The sequence below is a fragment of the Nelumbo lutea genome, chromosome 7 (genome assembly GCF_056320005.1).
Source record: "Nelumbo lutea isolate HS-2025 chromosome 7, American lotus-T2T, whole genome shotgun sequence".
NCBI classification, from domain to species: domain Eukaryota; kingdom Viridiplantae; phylum Streptophyta; class Magnoliopsida; order Proteales; family Nelumbonaceae; genus Nelumbo; species Nelumbo lutea.
The window spans coordinates 28978530-29002870 of record NC_142690.1 but is presented as its reverse complement, the minus strand read 5'-3'; the positions used below and the strand labels follow the sequence as shown (position 1 = coordinate 29002870).

General features: G+C 37.8%; 3 protein-coding genes and 1 non-coding gene across 4 annotated transcripts; 2 read left to right on the top strand and 2 right to left on the bottom strand.

Moving 5' to 3' along the window:
• Window positions 1-420: 420 nt before the first annotated feature.
• LOC148845906 (2-alkenal reductase (NADP(+)-dependent)-like) lies at window positions 421-7678 on the bottom strand. Its single transcript, XM_088954939.1, has 5 exons — window positions 7167-7678; window positions 6786-6963; window positions 4018-4184; window positions 2870-2952; window positions 421-1081 (listed from the first exon to the last, which is right to left on the bottom strand). Exons 1-5 carry the CDS (start codon window positions 7563-7565, stop codon window positions 703-705), a joined length of 1206 nt encoding a protein of 401 aa, XP_088811065.1. The 5' UTR covers window positions 7566-7678; the 3' UTR covers window positions 421-702.
• Window positions 7679-10113: 2435 nt separating this feature from the next.
• TRNAM-CAU (transfer RNA methionine (anticodon CAU)) lies at window positions 10114-10185 on the top strand. Its single transcript has one exon. It is a non-coding gene; the product is annotated as a tRNA-Met (tRNA).
• A 3576-nt stretch (window positions 10186-13761) lies between these two features.
• Window positions 13762-19857, bottom strand: LOC148845904 (2-alkenal reductase (NADP(+)-dependent)-like). The gene is made up of 5 exons (XM_088954937.1): window positions 19531-19857; window positions 19002-19179; window positions 18006-18172; window positions 17325-17407; window positions 13762-14226 (listed from the first exon to the last, which is right to left on the bottom strand). Exons 1-5 carry the CDS (start codon window positions 19765-19767, stop codon window positions 13848-13850), a joined length of 1044 nt encoding a protein of 347 aa, XP_088811063.1. The 5' UTR covers window positions 19768-19857; the 3' UTR covers window positions 13762-13847.
• A 2906-nt stretch (window positions 19858-22763) lies between these two features.
• LOC148845903 (uncharacterized) lies at window positions 22764-24341 on the top strand. Its single transcript, XM_088955904.1, has 2 exons — window positions 22764-23117; window positions 23616-24341. Exons 1-2 carry the CDS (start codon window positions 22764-22766, stop codon window positions 24339-24341), a joined length of 1080 nt encoding a protein of 359 aa, XP_088812030.1.

Genomic DNA, 24341 nt, shown 5'->3' with positions numbered 1-24341 from the left:
AGATTGGATGGTTCAGACATTGATTTGAACCAGTTCCAAAGCTTTCATTAGATTGGATTGGACCTGGTCCATTTATAATGGACTCACATTGGACCGGATCGGATTAGATCAAATCAGTCCAATTGATACCAAAAACTGAGTTTCAGCTAACGCTAATAATCAAGCCAACTGGGAATGGTTTCTATTCAGACCTAACAAAAAGTTGACCAACCCGTGAACTAGAGTCTCATATTTAATTTAACTACCTGAATTTGAGATCATGGGAGATTGAATGGAAGCGATTTATTTTCGCTGGTGGATTGGATGAGACAACAAGAAGTCAAGAAGATCGAAGCCTCCAACTCCAATAGAAGTTTTGGATTGGATCTCTGCTCGATCCCTTGCGTCTGTGAAGAAATATATACTGCATATACGAGATTATTTATTATCGTCACAACATCTATTGTAATATAATTCTCCTTTATAACCAACGTACAAAGATCACGATCTCTCCTTGCGTGATTCTATGAGTTCAGTTCTGTTGGTCTCAGAATATTCGTGAATTTCCATGGATCTACCAATTGATATCTTCTACTCCAGGCTTAGGCTTAGATCATGATCATGTGTCCATTGACAACACCGAACACAGTTACATCAATTTGATTAATTGTCCCATTGCTACAGACGGATCAACCAGACTAGAAGATTCATGGAAGAAAGTAATCATCCACGTGCAACTACAACTACTTGTTTTCCAACATTGCGCCCAGAAAAGAGTCCAGCTAGAGCTGCAGGCGCGCTTTCGAGACCCAAAGCTTTATCTTCGACATAAACTATCTTCCCTTGTCTGATGTTTGGGAGAACGAACTCCAGAAACCTGGGGTAGAGATGAAAGTAGTCGAAAAGTACAAACCCTTGCATTCGGATCCGTTTGGTGATCAGACAAAACAGATTGTGCACTCCCTCAGGCTGCGGCAGGTTGTATTGGGAGATCATCCCGCATGCAGCTATGCGGCCGTGGGGTCGCATGTTGAGGAGGACAGCGTCGAGCATCTTCCCTCCTACGTTCTCGAAGTAGATATCAATACCTCTCGGAAAGTACCTGACAACAATCAAGCAGCACAATGTATGAACATGAAGTGCAAATTTCATTTGCAGTGGTATTAATGCAGAGAAGTTCAAGTGGACCGGGTGTCAATTTTGGTTTACTTTTTGCCTCAGATTTTGTTTGTGAAAGGTAAAATAGGAGAGATTATTAATTTGTTTTGGGGGAGTAAAGTTGGAAGAAAAATGACATAGTTTCCACGTTAGGGAATCGAGAGGGGAAACCAGAAAAAGCAAATTTTGCATTCAGATAAGGAGTAGAAATCAACCTTAATGAAACTTGGGTCGGGTTGGCCCAAACCCAACCTTAATGTTCGGGTTAAGGTTAGGATTGAAATTCATGAGCCAAGCGTTGGATTAGAATTGACCCCTTGGACAACCCAAACCTGACTTTGTAGTATATGTCATATATAAATATATAAATATATATTATATATTTCATACATCGATTTGTTTAGATGTATAGTAGGGTGTATCAGCTAGTATCGACCCATTTTTATAAATTCTACTTTTTCTTTTTCAATTTTGGTTCAGAGGGGCTAGTTTAAGTCCCGACTACCCTCTAAACCAGGCCCTGACCCGATACAAGGGCATATCGGGAAGGGCTCATACATATTGGCCGATACGAGCCGATACATAACAATTTTTTTAACCTTGATTGAATAGCCCTCACTATATACTATCATGTTTTTCTTTTAAAATAATAACTTCACTTAATCCCAAATAAAATTAATAACATGTTTTATGTTTTTTTTTGAATATTTTATTCTTCATCTCCTCTTTAATGTTTGCCGCCCATATTTTTGAATTTTATACTAAAAGAACCAATTAAAACATTAACAAATAAATACTAATAAAACATATATATATATATATAGTGAAAATTGAATTAAGATTTGAGATTAAATAATTTTATGAGATTTTAAGAGATGGGAAAAAGGTTGGGTTGAGCCCAACCCCAAGTTGACTTCGGATTGGGTTGGGTTGGGTTAGAGTTGAAGAAATTTAATTAGGGTTTGGGTTGGGTAGATTGATCGGGTTGAAGGTTAGGTTGGGTTAGGATTAGGGTTGAGGGTTTAGAACTTAGAGTTGGGTGGATTGATCAGGTTGAAGGTTAGGTTTGGTTAGGGTTAAGGTTGGGGGTTTAGAACTTAGGGTTGGGATAGGGTTGGGAACAACAAACAAATGTAAAACTAAAGCAAGTGCAAAATTTATATTCCGTTTAGACTTGCACAGCAAACAAACAACACTCCGAGGAAAGTAGTTTTGGGAATAAAGAGGAATAGGGGATATTAGTAAGATGACTAACCTTATCCATTTCATGGCAAACTGTTACAAGGACAAAAACAATGTTAATGTTAAAAAGTTTGTGAGGCATTAGGTGTGGTTAGTGCATCTCCTGCATTATCTCAAACAGTAGATATGCATTCTGGGTATGTATGAAAGTTATGGCAGGTGGAACCTTTGATGTAGAAAATCTCCTATCTAACATCTTATTGGAGCCAACTATTTGGGGGCCAGAGCAAGCCAGGTTTTAGGGGTATCTACGAGATGATGGCATTTCCATTTCTGAATGTTGATTTGGTGACATCTTCCTAGAAGGATGATATGGGGCACCAGGTGGAATTAGATAGTGAGAACTAGAAGCCTAGAGGGACAGTTTAAAGCAAGTCAAGTAATCCATTCTATATAATGATAATTAAGTTAAACTAATGCATTAAATAAGATAATTAATTGATCATTTAGCACAGCTTCCAGTTGATAGTTGATGGATTCCAAGACTCACCTTTTCAAAGCAGCATCCAAGTCATGCTCTTCTTTATAGTTGAAAGCTTCATCAAACCCTAACTTGTTCTTCAATAAATCAACCTTAATGTGTGCCAAGAAAAAGAAGTTAGTGATATGCTCCTCAGAGAGTGTGCCTATTAGAAACATCTCCTGTATTTGTATTTATTATTTATAGGAAAATGTTCACAATACAGGGTGGGATGTAACTACAAGGTCTGTGAAAAGCAGAGCCAAATTCCATAATGAGGCCCGCCAATTGAAGCAACCCCTAAAACTCCCAGCCCCAGCGATTTAGGGAATAACTCATGAAGTGAATGTGTCACTAGGGCTGCAAATAAGTCGAATCAATAAAAATCAGATTTGGATACCTCTCTTGATCCTAATAAATTGGATCAGATCCGAAAAGTTTATCTGTTTAGTTAATGGATCGAATTCGGATATACCCCGATCTGGTTGTAACGACAATATTATAAATTATATGTATCTATACATATTCTATATATTACTTATATTACATCATCACTTCTTTTATTACTTTTGCAACTCTAAATTATGTATTTTTAAGAAGGGAAAGGAAATATGCAGGATGATGAGGGAAACATAAGTGGCCCGAAGGCTTTGGGCCCATCCCCATCCCCTTAACCACAGCCCCGGTGGCAGGGGGCTTTGATTGTCTGAAGTTAGAGGGTGCAGATCGGGTTGGCCTGACTAAACATTTTCTAATGTTTTGGGCTCAGGCTAATTTGACAAAACCCAACCCAAGCCCACTCATAGACCTGAAGAGAAGTGAAGTAGGAAGTAAACCACTCTCCACGATTCCACCTTAGACGAAAGAGAATATAGGCAGCAGGAGGATTATTTATTTGGGAAATGTAAGAAATAAGATGATGTGGCCCCCACTTTGCGTGAGAAAGAATTGATATAACAGTAAGGTGTAACAAATTTCCATCAATTATGCATGAGTTATATGAGACAACAACGTACAGATTTAATTTTGGGAGTGCAAATCATAACTACAAACAAATGGATGCAAAACTAAAGCAAGTGCAAAATTCTTATACCAGTTCAGATTTGCACTGCACACAAACAACAAAAAGTGGGTCTAGATTGAAATTGACATAGAAAGCAATGTTGTGGGAGACTGACCTTTTCCTTGTTTCCAGCACTTCCAACCACATAGCAACCCATTAGTTTGGTAAATTGTCCCACAAGCTGACCAACTCCACCTGATGCCGCTGATATGAACACATTCTCTCCTCTCTTAGGAGAGCAAACCTCATAAAACCCAGCATAAGCCGTCATTCCAAGCATACCTATGAAGAAATCATCATATATATATGGCTGTCAGCCGGAGCAGTCAACGTCAAGAATTTAGAAATCAGAGTTAAAAGTATCAAAACTTTCTTCCCAATCTACAACCTGTTGGAAATTAAAGATTTACACCAACTATATGTAATGTGAAGGGATGAGAGATCCATCTTATGGATGCCCAAATCTTGCGGAATAAAGTGGACGAATTTCAAAAATTTTTCTCTCCCTTTCAACTGGGAATCGAATTCCCTATTTAGAAAATCACATTTTCAAGGATCAATCTTGAACCATAAACTGAACCAGATCTGAACAAAAGTAGTAGGAGAGAATTATACTTGATACGGAGAAGTAATATCTCCCAATGGAGGTGTTCACACCGAAAGAAGGATCCAAAGATTGCTCCCACAGAAGATGGCACAGTGTAGGATGGAGCAAAATCAACAGAGTTCTTCTCCAAGACCCTATTCATTCGCAAGAAATAGCAAAATGACATGTGACCACAACTTCCTATCAGTTCCTTCACAAGGAACTGATATCAAAAATGATTATTGACTTCTCCCACTGAACTGGAGATCAAACTGGCAAGGTAGGCGGCAAGAACAAGGAGGCGGCAAGAAAGAATTTTGCAGGGTTGCTTGGTTCTTTCTTCTGTGATTTCAGCACTAAAGAGGATGTGAATATCTATCTTCTAAAAGCTGACGCCCCTTCCTTCTTTTGTTTTCCTAAAGGATCACCTCCCAATCCAATTAGGAGTTGATTCAAATCTCATTTGGATCAGACATCCCTTTAGGTGATAAGTATAAACCCTTATCTTATCTGTACATTAGATCAGCCTTTTCCTAATCACATTAAGAGGTTTGCAGATATAAATCACATTCAGATTTGGACTCTCTGAGTGGATAGGGTTAAGACCCTATCCTATCTTTAATCCATCACAGAATTCGCCCCATATTTAACTAGTTAAACAACCTAGTTTGAAATGGGCTTTAGGCCCATTAAGGTCAAGTGCTCACTTAGCCTTCCTATTTGTTGCCTAGTTGGGCTTCCTTGTATAGCGTGGGACTCAAGCATTGATCTACACATCAGCCACATGGGTTCAGCCTACCCTTTGTCACAAGGTCTGGCCGAATACACTTTATGGACAGTGCACCCCCTGAAACCCATCAAATGGGCTCTATGGGCCCAACACTTATCCTAAGTGGTCCCTGGGCCAAGCCACCTTGTAACACCCAGGGATTGTGGGCAAATGCAAGATTAACCCATTAGGTATTATCCTCAATGGTCTTACACTTAAACTCTCAGCCCATAATGATCATACACTGCACGACAAGAGATGACCTCTCCCTCGGTTGCAAGGAACAGTGTTGCACTCTCTACTCATATGGATCCCGAGAATTAAAACTTTTTGCAAACATTTTAAAAATCATAATATATATACTTTTATATCTCATATAAAATATATTTTGCAAACAAATTTCAACGATTGAAATCGATTACCGGCAGTCTTGGTTTCCATCAGAGATAGTGCATCCCCGATCATTACCTTTGTCCGACAAAGAGGCTGATCCTATCACTATGATCACCTACTCAGATGAATTCTTAGACTGTCTCAACATACCCAGGTTTTGACCCCACTAAAGATCTCTCTGATTGGTACATCAAAGACAGCCCAATCCGACATATAGTGTAATATCATAATCGAGTCTAGGGGTCGGGTGTAATTTTCCAGTTTTGCCCATTTATCTCCAAGGTCCAGGGCAATACTGGAAATCTGGTCCAGTTCAAAAATTCAATTAATCATACACTGCATGTGCCTACAATCTCATCCTAGTAACTGAGACAGGCCACCCCAACCGATTTGGTGGCACATCAGTGTTAGCCTTATCAGGATAATTCTCCCCAGACCGACCCACTGGCTATGAACATTCTAAACTAACACGAGTCTCATTACGTATCCAGTTTAAGGGTATTATTAGACAGAAACACACCAAGGGAACATGAATAACATGAATCAAATATGTACTTTTATTCATTTAAAATAAATTCATAATGTACATCATTGTGATTGAAGTCCAAAATAATTCAAAGACAATTTCATGCAAGTCCAACATAATGATAATTGATAATTCAAGGACTATTTCATGCAAAGCTAAAAACATGTTCACATAGTAATAGTTTCCCAAATGAGATTGTTAGAGGACCTTAATCTGCAACTACCTATAAACATTTTTAGATTTACACCAACTCATTTGTTTTTGGGTTGACTGTTCTTTCATTTCGCATAAGCTTCTGTAATGCAATTAAAACCTGAAAATACAGATTCGAATGGCACCCAAAATCGAAAGAAAAACAGAGACCGAAAAGACACAGATTTATGTGGATTGGCTTATGTAAATCCACTGTAAAATCAATACACCCAAATCACTAAGAACCCAAAACCCTAAATACACCCAAAGTCTCACGATTTCTCTTTAAAAAAATACTCACAAACATGCAATCTGCTAATTTCAATAAAAAAAAAATGGAACCAACCTTTCCAAATCTTAGTTTTATTCAGGACCCACAAACATGAAAAATTAATAAACTGAGTGTGACAAAAATACCGAGAATTCCAGTATAGAAAGAAAGAGGAATGTCTGTGTGATGAATTTTGAAGAGGGATTCGTGCTTTGTATCTATAAGACTGTACTCCCATCCAGTTATCCCCCACACGAGATCGCCTGTTTTGAAGTCTGGATCACCAGAATCCAGAACTTTAGACACACCATACCCAGTTATAGCCTGCACGTTAATTTCCAGCAAGAAAATCAGAGAAGCAATCTCATCAACACTTCAAATCAGCATTAGAAGATTATTTTATTTTCTTCAGTTACGTTCTTTGAAATCTTCATTCTTCACCAATTGCAGCTCAGAATTTAATAAACAACACTTCCAACAACCAAATAAATGGCAACTTGAACAATAAAGAATTAATATAGAGTTACCGATCCAGGTTTGAAGGAATCACCGATGCTCGGCTCGCCGTCTGGCTTCGTCATTCGATTTCTCATGTAGGGATCGCAGGATAAGTAGAGATTCTTCACCAGAACCGCCCTTGATCCTTCAGGCACCTTCAACTTTATAGTTTTAGTGCTCAGAAACATGTCCGTCTCTTTCGGGAAGCCATTAACGTAGTCTCCTAGTAGAACCTGCTTGTTTCTCACCTCTTCTACTTCAGCCATTTGTGCTCTACAAATCAAATTACTCTCTCTCTCTCTGCTGAACCTGGAAACAGTTGAATGAAGCAGAGAGGGGAGCAAATATACAAGAAAACCCAGAAAACTTGTGGGGTTTATCTCCTCAACGTTGAGTAGTTGTAATATGGACTTGGGTTGGAAGAACATGATGAACACATTAATGGTGACACGTTGGTGACAAGTGTATGCTTGCCATATTAAGAAGGAGAACACTAATATCAAGAAATCGTCCTTCTGCCTTATTCCTACGTCTCCTCGTCTCGTATGCTTGCAATATGTTGACAAGAGGCCGAAATAAGAAAATTTGAGACGCGCTGTGGCATGATTCATGGCACATGGCAATTTTAAGGTATATTGTAATCACCTCCAACTTTCTCAAACAATTGCAAGTAGATCCCTTTGTTAAAATTAGGGGTTAGCAAGAAAAATAAAAAAAATTGAATCGAACCGATAAGATCAAATCGAATCGAACCGGTTAGTTCAGTTTCGATTAACTATTATAGAAAATCGGTGGTTAACCGAACCGATTGATATACATATATTTTTATATATCATGGTTTTTAAAAATGACTCGGACACCGAATCAGGGAGGGGTCTAGTTATTGGGTCGAATGGTTTGACCGTTCGAATCGAAAGGCTAGTTCGTTCTGGCAAAAAAATAAAAAATGATTAAATCAGTTCAAATGGTTAGTCACCCGAGTCAGCGGTTTGTTGACCAAAATCAACGGTTTTGGGCAAACTTCCGGTTTTAGGGAAAACCGAAATCGGTCACCTAACTGGTTCCCGATTTTTCCGGTCCGATCCTATTTTGAAAACCATGCTATATATTATACGTATATTTATGTATATTATATATTATATTTTCTATATATTATAAATTAATAAATATGCATTATATATAAATATATACATTTATAATATTATTATTTAAAACATAATAGTTTATATATATTTTTAGTTTTATTATATATTTATTTATAATATATATTATAAATATAAAAATCCAAAAAAAATGATGAACCAAACCAATGGTTAACTGAACCGGTCAATTAGTTAACTGATTGGCTTCATTTTGGTTTTGGTTATTGGTTTTCCAGAAACCGATAATACCGTGAGCACCCCTAGGTAGAATCGCTTAAAAAAGACATCAAAATGTCTAAAACACTCATGCAGTTACTATTGATGCTGGTTTCTAATGAAAAAAGAAAACAATGCAAAATCTATTAATAACAAAAACAAAGAGAATTTAAAGCTGCATCTACCTTTGAGTGATTGATATGAAGGGCAAACACAGCCTTAAGTCCGACATTTAGTTGAGCCAAGTGGCCAGATCTAAGTCCAACTCAACCATCACTTTGTATGTTTACCCAAAAAACAAACCATCACTTTATATTATTTTCCAACATTTTTTAATTTTATTATTATTAGATAATTTTCTATTAATTTTATACTCATTGTAAATAATTTTTGAATGGATATTAATTTTTTAATTTATGTTGTTAATTTTTTTAATTTATTAAGATAAATAGATTTTATCAAGTTTATCTTTTTATTAATTTTAATAAAATGTAGTTTTATTAATTTCAAATTTTCTTTTAGTAAAAATTATTTTTATTAATAATAAAAATTAATAATGATTTTTATATAAGTAATTTGTTAAATTACTTTTTATTTATTTAGTTAACTTTTATTGTTTTCATGTAGAATGTAAATTGATTTTAATTTTAAATCTACGAATTACTTGTTGTTATTAATATTTAATTTTTATCAAACATTGTTAGTTTAATTTGTCTTGATTTTTATTAGATTTCATAATTTTTATTATTTATAAATGGAATTTAAATTGATAAAACTATCTTTAGAAGTAATAAGTTTTTATAAATTTTATAATTTTTAGATGGAATGTAAATGGATTATTGCTTTCTGATGTTTTGTTTGCATTAATTAAATTTGAGCTTTCTATTGAATAATTTGTGATATTTTTTATTAATACCTTTATTTTATAAAATTAAATTTGTGAATAATTATAATTAAATGAAAGTAAATTAAGACAATTTTAAATTCAAAATGTAACTTAAATGGGTTTTAATTATAATTAAATGTATTTTACATTTTAAACATACACCCTAGTTTTATTGTTGAGTGAAGTAAATAATTTTTTATTTTGAAATGCAACTTACTTGATTAATTATTTTTAAATGGAAATAGATTATTTAGCCTATAAATTGCAATTAAATAGAATTTATTTTTTATTATGAGGTAAATAATAATTTTATGAAGTTAATTATACTGTAATTTGTAATTAGATGGAATTTTATTTTTTGTTAACAATTATAATAAAATGTAAGTGCATTTAATAGATATAAAATTATAATTAAATTGAAATGGATATAGACATTGATAGGTTTAATGAATTTTAGATAATTTAATTGAGTAACTGATAGAAGATAAAATTAGTGACATTAGTTATTGGAGGAGAGAGAGAGTTAATGGCGTAATTAATAACAGAGATAATTGAATGGAAAGAAGAGAGTTAATGGTGAGATAATGAAGAGAGATGATAAGAAGGATCTTAAAAGTGGTAGGCTAGTTGAATTATTTTGTTCAGTTTTAAAAGCTTGGACTCATTTGCAATTAACTTAAGTTATTACTATAATCATTTATTTTATTTAGTAATGCATGTAAAAAAAAATAAATCAGAGTGGCGCAGCGGAAGCGTGGTGGGCCCATAACCCACAGGTCCCAGGATCGAAACCTGGCTCTGATACGAATGCAAACCTTTTTAAGAAAATTTTTCTTTTGTTTCACCTTCAATCAATGGCTTTGGAGATTTTTTTGGCATAGACAAACCCTCACCACATCCACATATTACTAGATGTAGGCGATATATCTCGTGGTATAAATAATTTCTAAACTTTAACCACGTGCTTATCATTTTATGACAATTATAAATATTGATGAAGTGGTCAACTATTTAAAAAGAAGAAAGGAAGTCCGGTGTTTTTGCCCTCAAAGTTGATATGTCAAAGGCATAGAATAGTGTTACTTTTTTTTTCATGGGGCTATACAACGGGAGTAGAGGTGTAAATTGGGCCAGGCTACAACAAATGTTCATGGGGTGTGCTACGGCTCGACATGAATGTATGGGTTGTGTTGAGACTAGGGTTTCAAGTCAACAAGCTGAGATGACATGGCCCACACTATAGTGCTGTGCTGCCCGTGGCTCGTAGTGGACTACGCTCGGCCCGCCTGAAAAACTAGCCACTGGAGACCCCCCCCCCAATGCTTAGTTTCAACTTTTTTTTTTTGGTGGGGTGGGGGGGAAGAGGTTTAAAGAAATACCCCCAATAGCTATAACCAGCTATATAGGGAAGTATTTATGTATTTTGGTTTTGGGAGAGGTAAAATGACAATAATACCCTTCAAAAACTATATAACAACTAATTTAGGGGGGCATTTAAGTAAAATGATAAATGACTTTATAATGACCAAAATATCCCACGCCCAATTTGTGTTTGTGTTGTTTCTCTCCCTTCTTCTTCTTCTTCTTTTTTCTCATGGGTGAGCAAATGTTTGCCCAAATAGCAAGTACCACCCTTGGTACAATAGCTAAAGTTTTTTCTACATTATTGGCAAACAACTATTTTTCCATTCCCCTGAACCTCCTCTACTTTAAATATTTTCCAAACCAAGCTAATCAATTGAGTGGCCTTCTTTTTCTTTCCCCTAGTATCAGTACTAGGGGTGAAAGCTCCGTTAATATCAATAGCATCCATATCGATGCTAACATTACCATGTTGCGACTAAATATCATCAACAATGAACATGTTGGGGAATTGGTTTCGGGAGGTGCCGACCATTTTTTTTAATTCTGAAAAAAATAAAAATTAATTCAACTACACTTACCTGGATTGTTGGTTTAGAATCTCAATTTGATTTCAATAGTTGAAGGCTTTCAATTCCAAGAGTCTAAACCTCCCAAATTGCTAACTTGAGATATTTGAATTGTTGAGCAAGCTTTTTTTTTTTTTTGTTAAAACTTCAATAAAGTTGAAAATTGGAGAATCAAAGAATGTATGAGAGATTGAAACTTGAGAGAGTATGAGAAGTAGAGAAGAGATTAAGAGAATTGTTGAATTAATGTGATGAGAATGGTGGAGAATAGGGCTATTTATAGGAATTGAAAATATAATTCAATTGCTCAAAATACCCTAAAAACTAGTCATTTTTTAGTTGTTGGGAGGGATATTTTGTTCATTGTAAAGTTATTTATCATTTTGCCCAAAATGCCTCCCCAAACTAGCTCTTATATAGCTGTTGGGGGGCATTTTTATCATTCTTTCTCCCCCCTCCCCCCCTAAAACCAAAATACATAAATACTCCTCTATATAGTTGTTGGGAGATATTTTTATAAAAACAAAAAAACCCAAAAAGCTGAAACTACCATTTTAGTTATAGTGCATTATTTTACCCAAAAAAAAAAGTTAAGGGTTGTCTGGGTTGAGCTCAAGACAGGAGGTCAATCATGGGAAGTCTAGGATTTTTACTAAGGCTCAGTTTGGAAGAAGTACAAATATATACAAAATACGAAACCACTCTACATATTTGTATTTGTACTCATTCCAAACAGAGCCTTAGTAAAAATGTCCATCATGCGTATATGAAATAATGTTGATACGTTTCTTGCATGTGAAATGTGTTTCAGATAAGGAGAAGTATCTTGGTGCTCCGTTCTTTAATCGCAGCAAGAAGGCTTTGTTCTCAATGCTATACCAACATATCTTTGTCTGTTGTGAGTCTTCTCTCCACTATATATATATATACAATGATCTGGAAGAACTTTCTTGGAGATTTCTTTGGGGATCCTCCTCTTCCTCTCATCATGCTGTTGCAGTTTTGTGTATTGGGATAGAGTAGGATGGAGAATCCTTGTGGGTTTCTATACCAAAACATTTCCCGTATGGGTGTTTTATGTAGGGGTGAGAAAAAAAAAAAGAAAACTGAAAAACCGAATCAATCGAAACCAAACCAAAAAATTGGTTGACCGAACCGATCAGTTCAGTTTCAGTTAACCATTTAAAAAAACCGATAATTAATTAAACCGACCAATATATATATATATATATTAATATATATATATATATATATAATATATATATATATATATATATATATATATTTTATTTTTCAAAAAGGTTCAACAATTTGCCACTGTCAGACTCTCTTCGAAACTCGGAACTACTCAAGCTTTTTTATCTCTTTGAAGTTTGAAATTCGAAACCAAACCTTTTCAGCTTCTCTCTCTGTCTTTTTTCTTGTCTCTCTAGTTTCTCCATTCTCTTCTCAGTCTCTGTTACTCTTCTAATCTTCTTTGACTCTTAATATTTCTCAAACTACCGCGCGGCCCGCACCAACCACCAGCACCAAATGGCACCACTGGTCGCCGCCTCGCCAGTAAGAAGCACCAATGCCATTCAGTATGGTTGGTAGTTTTGAAGCATCTATTAACTGCCCGTGGGTGGTGGTTTTGAAGCATCTGAGATCATTCTCTCTCTCTCTTTTATCTCTCACCTTTCCTCTCTGCATCTCCACCAACAACCACTGGCACCAACCAGTCCAGCACCGACAGCAACCACCGACAATTATAAGGTTTTTTTTTTATATTTTAAATGCATAAAAAGAACAAAAAAAATTGAACCACAATTAACCTGTTTACCAATGAACCGATTGCATCGGTTCATTTTCAGTTTGGATATTTAAAAAACCGATCAGGTCAGTTCGGTTTTATGGATGCCTCTGTTAAACAAAGTGACTCTGATTCTCTTGTTTGCACTAGTGATTTACTCGATCCCTCAAGGCGATGGAATGAATCATTGCTCAACACTTATTTCGATGCTACCATAGTAGAGAAAATACTACACAGCTTCCAAATTCGATGGATGGCTGGTTTTAAAACTATATTACTTCTTTTTATTCATCAATGGGTGATCAAGCCTTTTGGCGCAAGTTCTGGGATCTTGTGCACCTTTTCTTGTGGAAGCTCTTGCAAGAGGGCTCAAGACAAGAAATAAACTGTTTCATTGTGAGCCTAACACCTTGTGTCCATTTGGTTGAGCTGCGATTGAAGCAATTTGGTTTGGTTTGGCATTGTCCTATTGTGAAGTGATTCACTTAGGCGATATTTGGTTTAAAGGAAAAAGTAGGGAAAAGAAGGGAAAGATATGGAAACCTTTACAAACCTTGTATGGGTTTCCCTACCTTTCCTTTCCCTATTTTTTCCTTCAAACCAAACACAGCCTTAAAGGAAAAGATTTTGTTTTTTTTTTTTATATATCAACTGACATGGAGTTCAAATATTATATGCTAAAAATTTTCAACATGAAGAAGTCAGAATTTACTGTAGGAGGCCTTTGAAGGTCCAACCAATGTTCATTGCTTGGCAACTACTACCACTTGTTTTCCAACATTGCAGCCAGAGAAGAGTCCTACTAGAGCCGCAGGCCCACTCTCCAGACCTTCAGCTGCATCTTCTACATAAACTATCTTCCCTTCTCCGATAAGTGGTAGAGTGAACTCCATGAACTTGGGATAAAGGTGGAAGTAGTCAGCAATCACGAATCCTTCCATACGAATCCTCTTACTGATGAGACAAAACAAATTGTGCACTCCCTCCAAGTGTTCTAGGTTGTACTGGGAAATCAATCCACATACAGAAATGCGGCCATGGAGCCTCATGTTGAGGAGGACTGCATCAAGCATCTTACCTCCGACATTCTCGAAGTAAATATCAATACCTTCTGGAAAATACCTGAAATAGAACAAAACAAATATTATGCGAATCAAAGAAAAACAAAACGAAGAAAACATATGTAGGGACAGTAGTAGGGTTGTCAATGGACCGGATATTGAGTATGAGTGCATTATAGATGGATCAGGTCCAATCCAATCCAATGAATATTTTAGACCTTTCTGGATTGGTCCAATTCGATGTCTGGACCATCCAAACTGTTCAAATTGGTTTTAGTTTTAGATTGGGTCCAACCCAAACTTGGTCATGTACTCTTATCTTATCTCAATGGACCAGATATTGGTTCAATCTGACCTAGTCCAAAATAAATCCATTACAAATGAACCTAGTCTAATTCAATGTGTCTTATCAGTCCATCCAATTGTTAGACAGTGTATGCCCTTAACTTCAATCAGAATGATGTACATTATGACATTTAATGTAAATAAATAAATTAAATATTTGATTCATATTAATATGGTATATTTCTGTGTAATACCCTTAAATTGGATACTTATGAGACTCGTGTTAGTTTAGAATCTTCACAGTCGTTAAATAGATATAGGGAGATTTATCTTGCCAATGCTGATACTGATGTGCCGCCAAGTTGGTTGGGGTGGCTTGTCTCAGCTGCCAGGGTGAGACCTGAGGTACATGCAGTGTGGGTTTTCTTGAAACCCTAAACCGGACCAAAATTCCAATATTGCCTTAGACCTTGGAGATAAATGGGCAAAACCGGAATGTTACACCTGACCCCTAGACTCGATTATGATACTACACTAGGTGTCGGATTGGATTGTCTTTGATATGCCAATCAATGAGATCTTTAGAGGGGGTCAAAACCTGGGTATGTTGGAACAGTCTGAAAATTCATCTGAGTGAGTGATCATAGTGATAGGATCAGCCCCTTTGTCAGACAAAGTGAATGATCGGGGATACACTCTCTCTGATAGAAACCAAAACTTCCGGCAATCGATTTCAACCGTTGAAATTTGTTTTGCTAAATATATTTATATAAAGATACACACACATACATATATATATACATCTCTCTCTCTCTCTCTCTCTCTTATATATATATATATATATCAAAATGTTTTAATTCCCGGGATCCATGTGAATAGAGAGTGCACCACTGTACCTTGCAGCCGAGGGAGAGGTCCTTTCTTGTCGGGCAGTGTTTGATCATTATGGGCTGAGAGGTTAAGTGTAAGACCATTGAGGGTAATACCTGATGGGCTAATCTTGCATCTGCCTACAATCTTTCGGTTTTTATAAAGTGACTTGACCCAAGGACCATTTAGTGTAAATGTTGGACCCATTAAGAGCCCATTGTGATGGACTTAGGGGTTCATTGTCTCCTACAGTGAATTCGGCCAAGCCTTGTAACAGAAGCTGGGCTGAACCCATGTGGCTGATGTGTAGATCAATGTTTGGGTCCCACACCATACAAGGATAACCAAATAGGCAATAGATTAAGAGGTTAAGTGAGCACATAGACTTAATGGGCCTAAAGCCCAATTCAAACTAGCTTAATAAGATTAATTAAATGAGGGCAGTTCTGGGATTTGGATCAATAGATAGGATAAGGAATTATCCCTATCCAATTAAAGAGTCTAGATCCAAATAAAGATTTGGACCAAGAAACTCCTAATTAGATTAGAAAGGCTGATCTTTATCTGCAAATAAGATAAAGGATTATCTTTCCCTCTTAAAGAGAGTCCAGATCCAAATAAAAGATTTGGATTAGGAAACTCCTAATGGGATTAGGAGATCCTCTCTTTAAGGTTATAAATAGAAGAGCAGGGCGAACCTCTAAAAACAACTCATAGTCTGCTGAATTGAGAGAGAGACAACACAGTTTGACGGCACTTGTCTTCTGCTCTTGTTCTTTCCTGCTCTTGCCACCCTACCCAGTTCGATCTCCACCAGTGGGAGTAATCAAGAATGGTTCTTGATATTGCCTTTTGCTGAAGAATTCGGTTCTTGCTGAAGAATCGTCCTACTGATTCTACTTCACCTCACACCATGTCATCTTCGGTGGAAGCAATCTTTGGCCTTCTTCTTGGGCGCGAACACCTTCATTGGGGGTTTACTATTACTCCGTATCAGTTATATCCCTCTACTCCCTTTTGGTTTCAAATCTGGTTGGTTTGGTTTCAAGATTGATCATTGAAAATGCAATTTTCTAAAATAGGGAATGCAATTCCCGCATGAAAGAGAGAAATTTTTGAAAATTCTCCCAACCTTCCTACAAGGTTCGGCCATCCATATAATAAATCTCTCATCCCTTCACGAATCTATTCAAATTAATTTTAATTCAGATGGGTCCAACCCAAACCTGGTCTGTTGACACCCCTAGACAATAGTTCAAAAAGGGCTTCAAGCCTGGAACTTCTCAAAGTGATGAGCATAGAAGTCGTGGGAGTAGGTGGTAGATTCTTGCTTGTGTGTTCTCTCATCATTAGTATTAATTGCAAACAAATGGTGTATGCACTTTTTTTTGTAAGAATGGTGTATGTACTTGAAAATTATTGAATTGTCCTCTATTTAGAAAATTAATCCACACTAAATACTTCAGGGAAGAACACACCCACAAAAAAGAAGGCAACTTGGTGTTACTTCTGTAAATTTCAAATATAACTGGGAAGGAGCACAAAGCTTATGAAGATAAATTAAAGTGCAAGGAAAATATCAAGAGAGGAGGTATCTTTTAATCATTAACTGTTGTCCAAGCATAGTCATAAACAATGGGATGATGGTATTTCAGCATTAAGTCATAAAGGTACTAGGGCTGTTTGTAAACAGCTGAAATGGCTGTAACTGAATGATTTACTGCTTTGTCTTTTAATTTCATTGAATATTTTATTACTTAAATATTTTATCCACTAAAATACAAAACAATAAGTTATTGTTGTTTCAGATGTTACCAAGGGCTCCTTTATCTGATTAAAATATCCAGTAAAAAGTGTAGCTGCATATCTAACAAATGATTAAAATGTAAACAATGGACAATAAATGTGCCAGAAACACTCAAAATGAATATAAAATATCCATAAATTTAGTCCATGTTTCCATGAGATAATTTGAGGTTCTCACATTTGAAGATGGAAACTGACCTTTTTAAAGCAGCATCCAAGTCATGCTCTTCTTTATAGTTGAAAGCTTCATCAAACCCAAACTTGTTCTTCAATAAATCAACCTTACTTTGTACAGAAGTGGGAAAGGAGGAAGAGAAAACAAGTTAGAGATTGCACTGTTGGTAACTACCAAATTCTGTATCATGGTCAATCCATTCTTTCGGAGTTCTTCAAGATACAGTGGGATTTTGGGTTATAAATGCAGAAAAATAGAGTTTTATATAAGAAACTCCCAAGCTTTCATAATATGTTGGCCTGGGCTTAGCCAGAAATAAGGTTTAGATTCTGCCAGCATCCACGTCATAAATGTGCATTCATGCAATATTATATTTCCAGTTCACTTCAACATAATATTTCTATTTGAGGAAATTAGAAACACCATTTAGGAACAAGACAATTTAACAACAGTTCAAGTTTATATTTATACATGGTTTGCATGCAAGGGTTCAGAACATCTTAATTGCATGATCCCAAGGATTTGACCTGTGACATTCTTTATCTTTTCAACGCCAGATATGGCATACCATCAAGAGGATCCATGAAATCGAAACCTTGGAATCATCTAATATAATTGAGCCAACTTGTGATATGAGCTAAAAGCCTAAAATTATGGTGCTTGCACAAGAAGTTTCATTGGAAATGATAACATCAGGATCTCACCTTCTTATTGGTTCCAGCACTTCCAACCACATAGCAACCCATTAACTTAGCAAACTGTCCAACAAGCTGTCCAACTGCGCCTGATGCTGCTGATATGAACACATATTCTCCTTTTTTGGGAGAGCAAACCTCATAGAAACCAAAATAAGCGGTCATACCCGGCATACCTATGAAGCAGTCAGCATATAAATGTTAGATGGAGCAATGTACTCCTTATCGACCGGGATGAAGCCAAAAATTTAAAAAGCAATTAGCCTAGTTTGCAACTTTGTGAACTTGGAAAGACAGAAAAAATACAATTTACACCCACCAAGTACATGATAGGTGAGATTAGAAACATAGCATTAGATCCTTAGCAGGATGAAGCAAAAAGATAAGAAATATTGATCAAGAAAAACTAGAAAGAAATTAATATAGATTGAAATTTGTGATCAGGAAAGATATATAATAGCTAATATGTATTTTCACTCAGTACATGATAATCAGAAACATATAAGAGTAGTCCAAGGTCTCTGAGTGTGTCCAAGTAAATGAGTCATTTATTAAATTGGAGACACTCCAAAATCATCTGGTTTGGACATGTCTGACAAATCATCTAACCTTTAAAATATCAGTACTTTTGTGAAAAATGGACCCTAGTGTCATTAGTTTGTGAAGATCTTGAAATAACTATTGTAAGAATTTATAAAAAAAAAAAAAAAAAACAGTTCTGGCTCAATCTCAAAATAAGGAATTAATGTTGTTTTGCCAGAAATACACCATATCCTCTTATAACAATGCATGTTACTCCATAAATCCTCTTGCCAGCAGTTCACTGGTTGGACAATGTATTCAAATGAAAGGATTCCTTATATATATTCCCATGGTGGAACCATAAAATTCTATAGAAGAATTCATTGTACATAAAATTCTATAGAAGAATTCAAGGCCATATTTTTCAAATAACACCTACTGATATGGGTAAAGTGAAGAACTTTAAAAAATCTAGCAGATTACCAAGAATTCCAGTGTAATAGGAAAGAGGAACATCAGTATGATGAATTTTAAACAGAAATTGAGGCATCTGAATGAGACTGTATTCTTCCCATCCCGTCATCCCCCAAACCAAGTCTCCTTCTCTGAATTCTGGATGATCAGAATCCAAAACTTTAGACACACCAAACCCAGTTATGGCCTGCAAGTTTTTAACAAAATCCAAATATAAAAAGCAAGATCAAGGATTCAAATTCAAATTAGAACAAGAAGATCATTTTCAGTTTGATTTGCCTGCAGGGTTCTTTGGCTTCTTAACCCCGGTTGGTTTTATAAAGAGAAGAGACAAGTAAACTAATTAAATGAGTCCTGTTGTTGAAACCAATACATCTGAGTTCGACTACACTCAATGAATTCTACTTCCACAGTACCTGAACTAAAATGCCAAAGTCCAAACTAGCCCACATTCAAACTATGAAATAAGGCATGCATGTTTCTTCCTAAACTACTAATTAATCGAGGGAAAAGGAGGGAAAACCAGAAGTATTATTACCGAACCAGGCATGAAGGAATCAATGTAACTCGGACAGTCCAGTTTCGTCATTCGACCTCGCATGTAAGGATCGCAAGATAAATAGAGATTCTTCACCAGAATCGCCTTGGAGCTTGCAGGTACCTTCAATCGGATACTGCCGGCGGTACTCAGAATCATGTCTGTCTCTTTCACGAGGCCAGTGACGTAGTCTCTTAGTAGAACCTGTCTGTTTCTCACCTCCTCTCCTTTCTCCATTTCTACTCTGAATTTTGAAACCAGCCCTCTGCTCTCAATTCTCAAGCGAAATCATCTCTCTCTCTCTATGTATATATATCGGGTTTGTATGGCATGGAGTTGCATTCTACCAAAAAAAAAAGGGTTGCAAAGGACGAATGGACGATGCACGTGTCACTAGCTCAATCTTCTATCGCTATGGTAACGTGGCATTCCTACGAATGTTCTCTGGCCCAACAGTTTGCTATTGACATGTCATTAAATGTGGGTAAAATAGTATTTACACAATATTTTTTTTTTATGGGAGAATGACGATTCAGCTTGTAATTGATGCCAATTGATAGGCAGCCATTGGTGTATAGAGTAGGGTTTTTTACATTTTGAACGTTTATTAGCCTGCAGTGGAATTTAGAAATCTACATTAAGCCTGTCCTTATTTTTAGTTGAAAAGAAAATTGAGGACCTGAATTTAGTTAAAGTATCATGCTTAGTTTTTGCACCCCACATACACATCTCAAGGTGCATTGGGAACATCTTGTGAAGTTGTGATTGGGAGATATTCCCAATATACAATTGGAATATGCTGTGGGGGGACTGAATCACCTACCAACAAAATACATTTCAACCCTATACCAACATTATCTCACACTGCACATCTCATACATGGCAGGTTCCACTTTTATAGTGAGTCCCAATCTTAAATTAAAATGTGCAATGTGCGATGATGTTGGTAGAGGGTTGGAATGTGTTTTGTTGGCAGAAGATCCCAATTCTTGTGGAGCGTAAATATCAATTGGTTTTTTTACAAATAGTCAAAGTGATCTCAACCTCCCTTGAAATTTTTGATAAAATACTCCTAGTAATTACCTGACTTGCCTACCTCTCGACATTGGCATATTGACCTAATGCATTAATCTTTTAAAAATACCCATTTTACCCTTATATACATACATTGAGTGAAGTCTAGAAGGGCAAATTTGGCAATTTCAATATATTAAAAAAAGCCCTAACAAGTAGTAAGGGCAATTTTGTAACTAAAGTCAAATCTAGCATTTTTAATATGTTAGGGGTTATAAGTACCCCTAAACTATCTAACGAATACTTAAAAGACATCTAATTTAAAACCTACTTAAAATACCCTTGATTTTTTTTTGAAAATCGAGTTTCGTTAAGTCTTGCTATTAAATTAAATAAAAAGACTCTTTTACCCTTAATTATTCTTCAAACTTTCAAAACATGCCACTATTTTACATTTCTTCTACTTAGTCTATCACCTAAGAATTTTGTTTATTGTAGTATGGAGAAGAATAACACCAATACCAACACATCCATACTTGATGAGGGGTCATTTGGCCCGACCTATTCATGTACGGACACATGGAAGCAACCCATTGATCGGATGATGATTTGGCATTTCCTACCACCTCAACGAGCCAGGTCACCTCGGGTTCCTCGGGCACATTAGCCAGGACCGAGGTCTAAGAAGCTCGTGATGACCCAACCTGTCGAGGTGACATGTAGCCAACTTCTAGAAGCAAGCTAGCTGTCTCCGACCTCTTCCGGATCATGCTACACGTCTGTGAGTCTTATCCTCATCTCGCCCGGATTGGACGGACTCGATAAGCCTTATCAGCTAGCACGAAGTCCACCTCTTGGTGCAGAGCGGACTCCAAGTAGCACGGGCCGAAGATCTCGGAGGTGTTTTGTAAGACCCACGACAACTCACCTATATAAGGGCATCAACCCCAACGATACAAGGTATGTGCAATTTATTGATCACTAGCCTACTTGCTATCAAGCTTTCAGCTTGCAATACTAACTTAAGCATTGGAGTGCCTACACCGGGTAAGCCACCTCGGGTTCTCTGATTATTGTCTTCTAGTAGTTCGACTGGCCAGTTAAGCAACCGGCGTCTGAGCTACGCTCCAGCTAAGAGCATCCAAATCGCGCTCCATCAATTGGAACCATTTATGGTAACCACAACATAAAAGCTAAGTTCCTACCCATCTTCTTTACTTTCTATGAATTTCAATGGCATCCTCAATCACCAGCAAGAGTGTTGAGATGACTATCACCGGGGGACAAGACTAGCATGCACTCAACCCAAAGACCCCCTCTGTGACCATTAGACAATTCACCATGCCCCTTACTCTTCTAGGGGTATTAGTAGCATATAACTCAACTTTCGTAGCCCAGCAAGTCAATGCACCTATGCCCCATGTGAGCACCCCTCTCCCTTCGGCAGAGCCCTCCACGGTTCCCGCTGGGATAGAGGCTAGGCAATTCTATGAGTTGGTACAAAGTGTCCGAATCATGCACCTACAACGGCAATCCTAGGAGCATAGATTCAGAGCATGCATGTCATTGCCTCCACAGCAATATCAGCAATACCAATATCAATACCAGTTTCCTCCTCTCCAGTAGAACTAGAACCAACAGAACAGACGATAGTCGCCTCCCCAAAACTAGTAGAACAGACGTCAGTCACATCCCCGAGGGTTGGTACCATCTTGAGTTCCAACCCCACCTCGGGACCCAGCACCAATCCGGTGCCCCTCGCCATCCAGGCACTTTGCAGATGACCCGCGGAACCAGCCCCAGCGCATTTGACAGAGCGATCGGCAGCAATGATCGCGGAATGAATAACAACTCCATGAGCAACATGACCAGCAACATCATCGATGAGACAACAGGCAAGTTAGTGACCAACAATCCGGAGTGAGGGGTGAGGATCCAGCCCAGGACCCATCCTACCACCACGGTGACCAGATCCCAGCCTTTGCTCATGAGAACGTCAGCAATAGAGACCAGCCCTCTGTCCATGACAACACCGAGGTGAATAGCACTAGTGAGGTGACAAAGAAGTGATGCTGCCAACGCGTACGCCGCACCTCAAGTAAGAGTAGCACCGTCCCAACAGCTGAAGCAGAGAAAAGAAGGGAAGAAATCAGCTCGGTAGCTGCACAGCTGACCTCAATCCAATTGAGTTGGCCTTCCCCCTAGCACCTAAGATCCTCATGGCCCCAAGGCCGAAGAACTTCAAGACGCCCGCCCTAGAAACTTATGATGGAAACTCTGATCTGAATGACCATGTGGGAAATTTCCAATCTTTGATGTTGCTCGTCGGGGAAGATGAAGCCATCCTCTGTATGACCTTTTCCGTGACTTTCAGAGAGACAACAAGATCGTGGTACCGAAATCTACCCCTGGGCTTGATCAGAAGTTGGAAGCAATATGTGGACCGTTTTACAACTCATTTTGTCACAAGTAAGAAGTGCCCGAAGTCGATGACTAGCCTTCTGAATGTGGTCCAATGGGAGAATGAGTCCTTGAGGGACTACATCAAGAGGTTTAATTCAGAAACACTACAGGTACTGAATCTTGACTGCGCCGTGCAGCTCACCGCGGCCCAAAGAGAAGTATGCCACCTTGATCTTTGTTGGAACCTCAAGTTGAACCCACCTAGTACTATGGAGGTGTTCCTCGAAGAAGCTGATAAATTTATCAAGGCGGAAGAGGCTCTCGGGTCCTAATTAGAGTTGCACCAGGCAGAGAAAAGGAAGAGAACTAAAGAAAAGGTGAGCAGCAGCAAGCAACACCAGCGAAAGAGCAAATCGCTGAAGAGAAGTATGTCACTGCGCAGCAGGTGAAGCAGGTTGCCAAGAAAGAGCCAGTCACCACCTCGGGGTTTTGGGTCAGGTCGTCGATCTAGAACCCCTCCAATCCAGAGAACAAGCTACACCACCCTGAACGAAAAATGGGGCAAAATCCTAAGGTCAATCAAGGACACTAACTATGTTAAATGGCCACCCAGTATGAGAGGAGATCCCGCAAATTGTAACCCGAACGTGTACTACCACTTCCACTAGGATATCGGGCATGATACAAAAAGTTGCCGCAACCTAAAGGACGAGATCAAGGAGCTGATCCGCTGTGGTTACCTGAGCAAATTCATCAAGTATGAAGATAGAGAAACAAGTCACCGACTTGCCGAGCAACGAAGAGATGCACCAAAGCCGAGCAAGCGGAACGACCGCAACCAGCAACCTTGGGATCCGCCAACAGAAGACAAACCGATCTGTGGGGTAATTAATATGATTACTGATGGATCAATTATAGCAGGTTATAGCATAGCAGTTGGCAAGACAGCAGTTCGGGAGCTTGATCACGAGGGTGAGAACCCATCGAAGTGCCCTCGGGTGGAGGAAGTTATCTACTTCACCGAGGACGATGCTTGCGAGATCCAATATTCGCATGACGACGCCCCCATTGTCAAGATGATCATGAATGACTTCAAGGTGAAGCGGATCCTGGTAGATTCAGGCAGCTCCGCGGACATCATCTTCTTGGAGGCATTTGACAAGATGAAGTTAGATCGAATTGATCTCCAGCCAGCATATACATCATTGGTCCATTTCAGCGGAGGCATGGTGAAGCCCCTTGGTAGGGTAACAGTGCTAGTAGCAGCGGGAGCGAAGCCCAACACCGTCTTGTTTGAGCACTCCTTCCTCGTGGTCGCCACCCCGTCCCCCTACAATGTCATTCTAGGTCAGCCCATCTTGCATGCACTTCGTGTGGTGGTGTCAACCTATTAA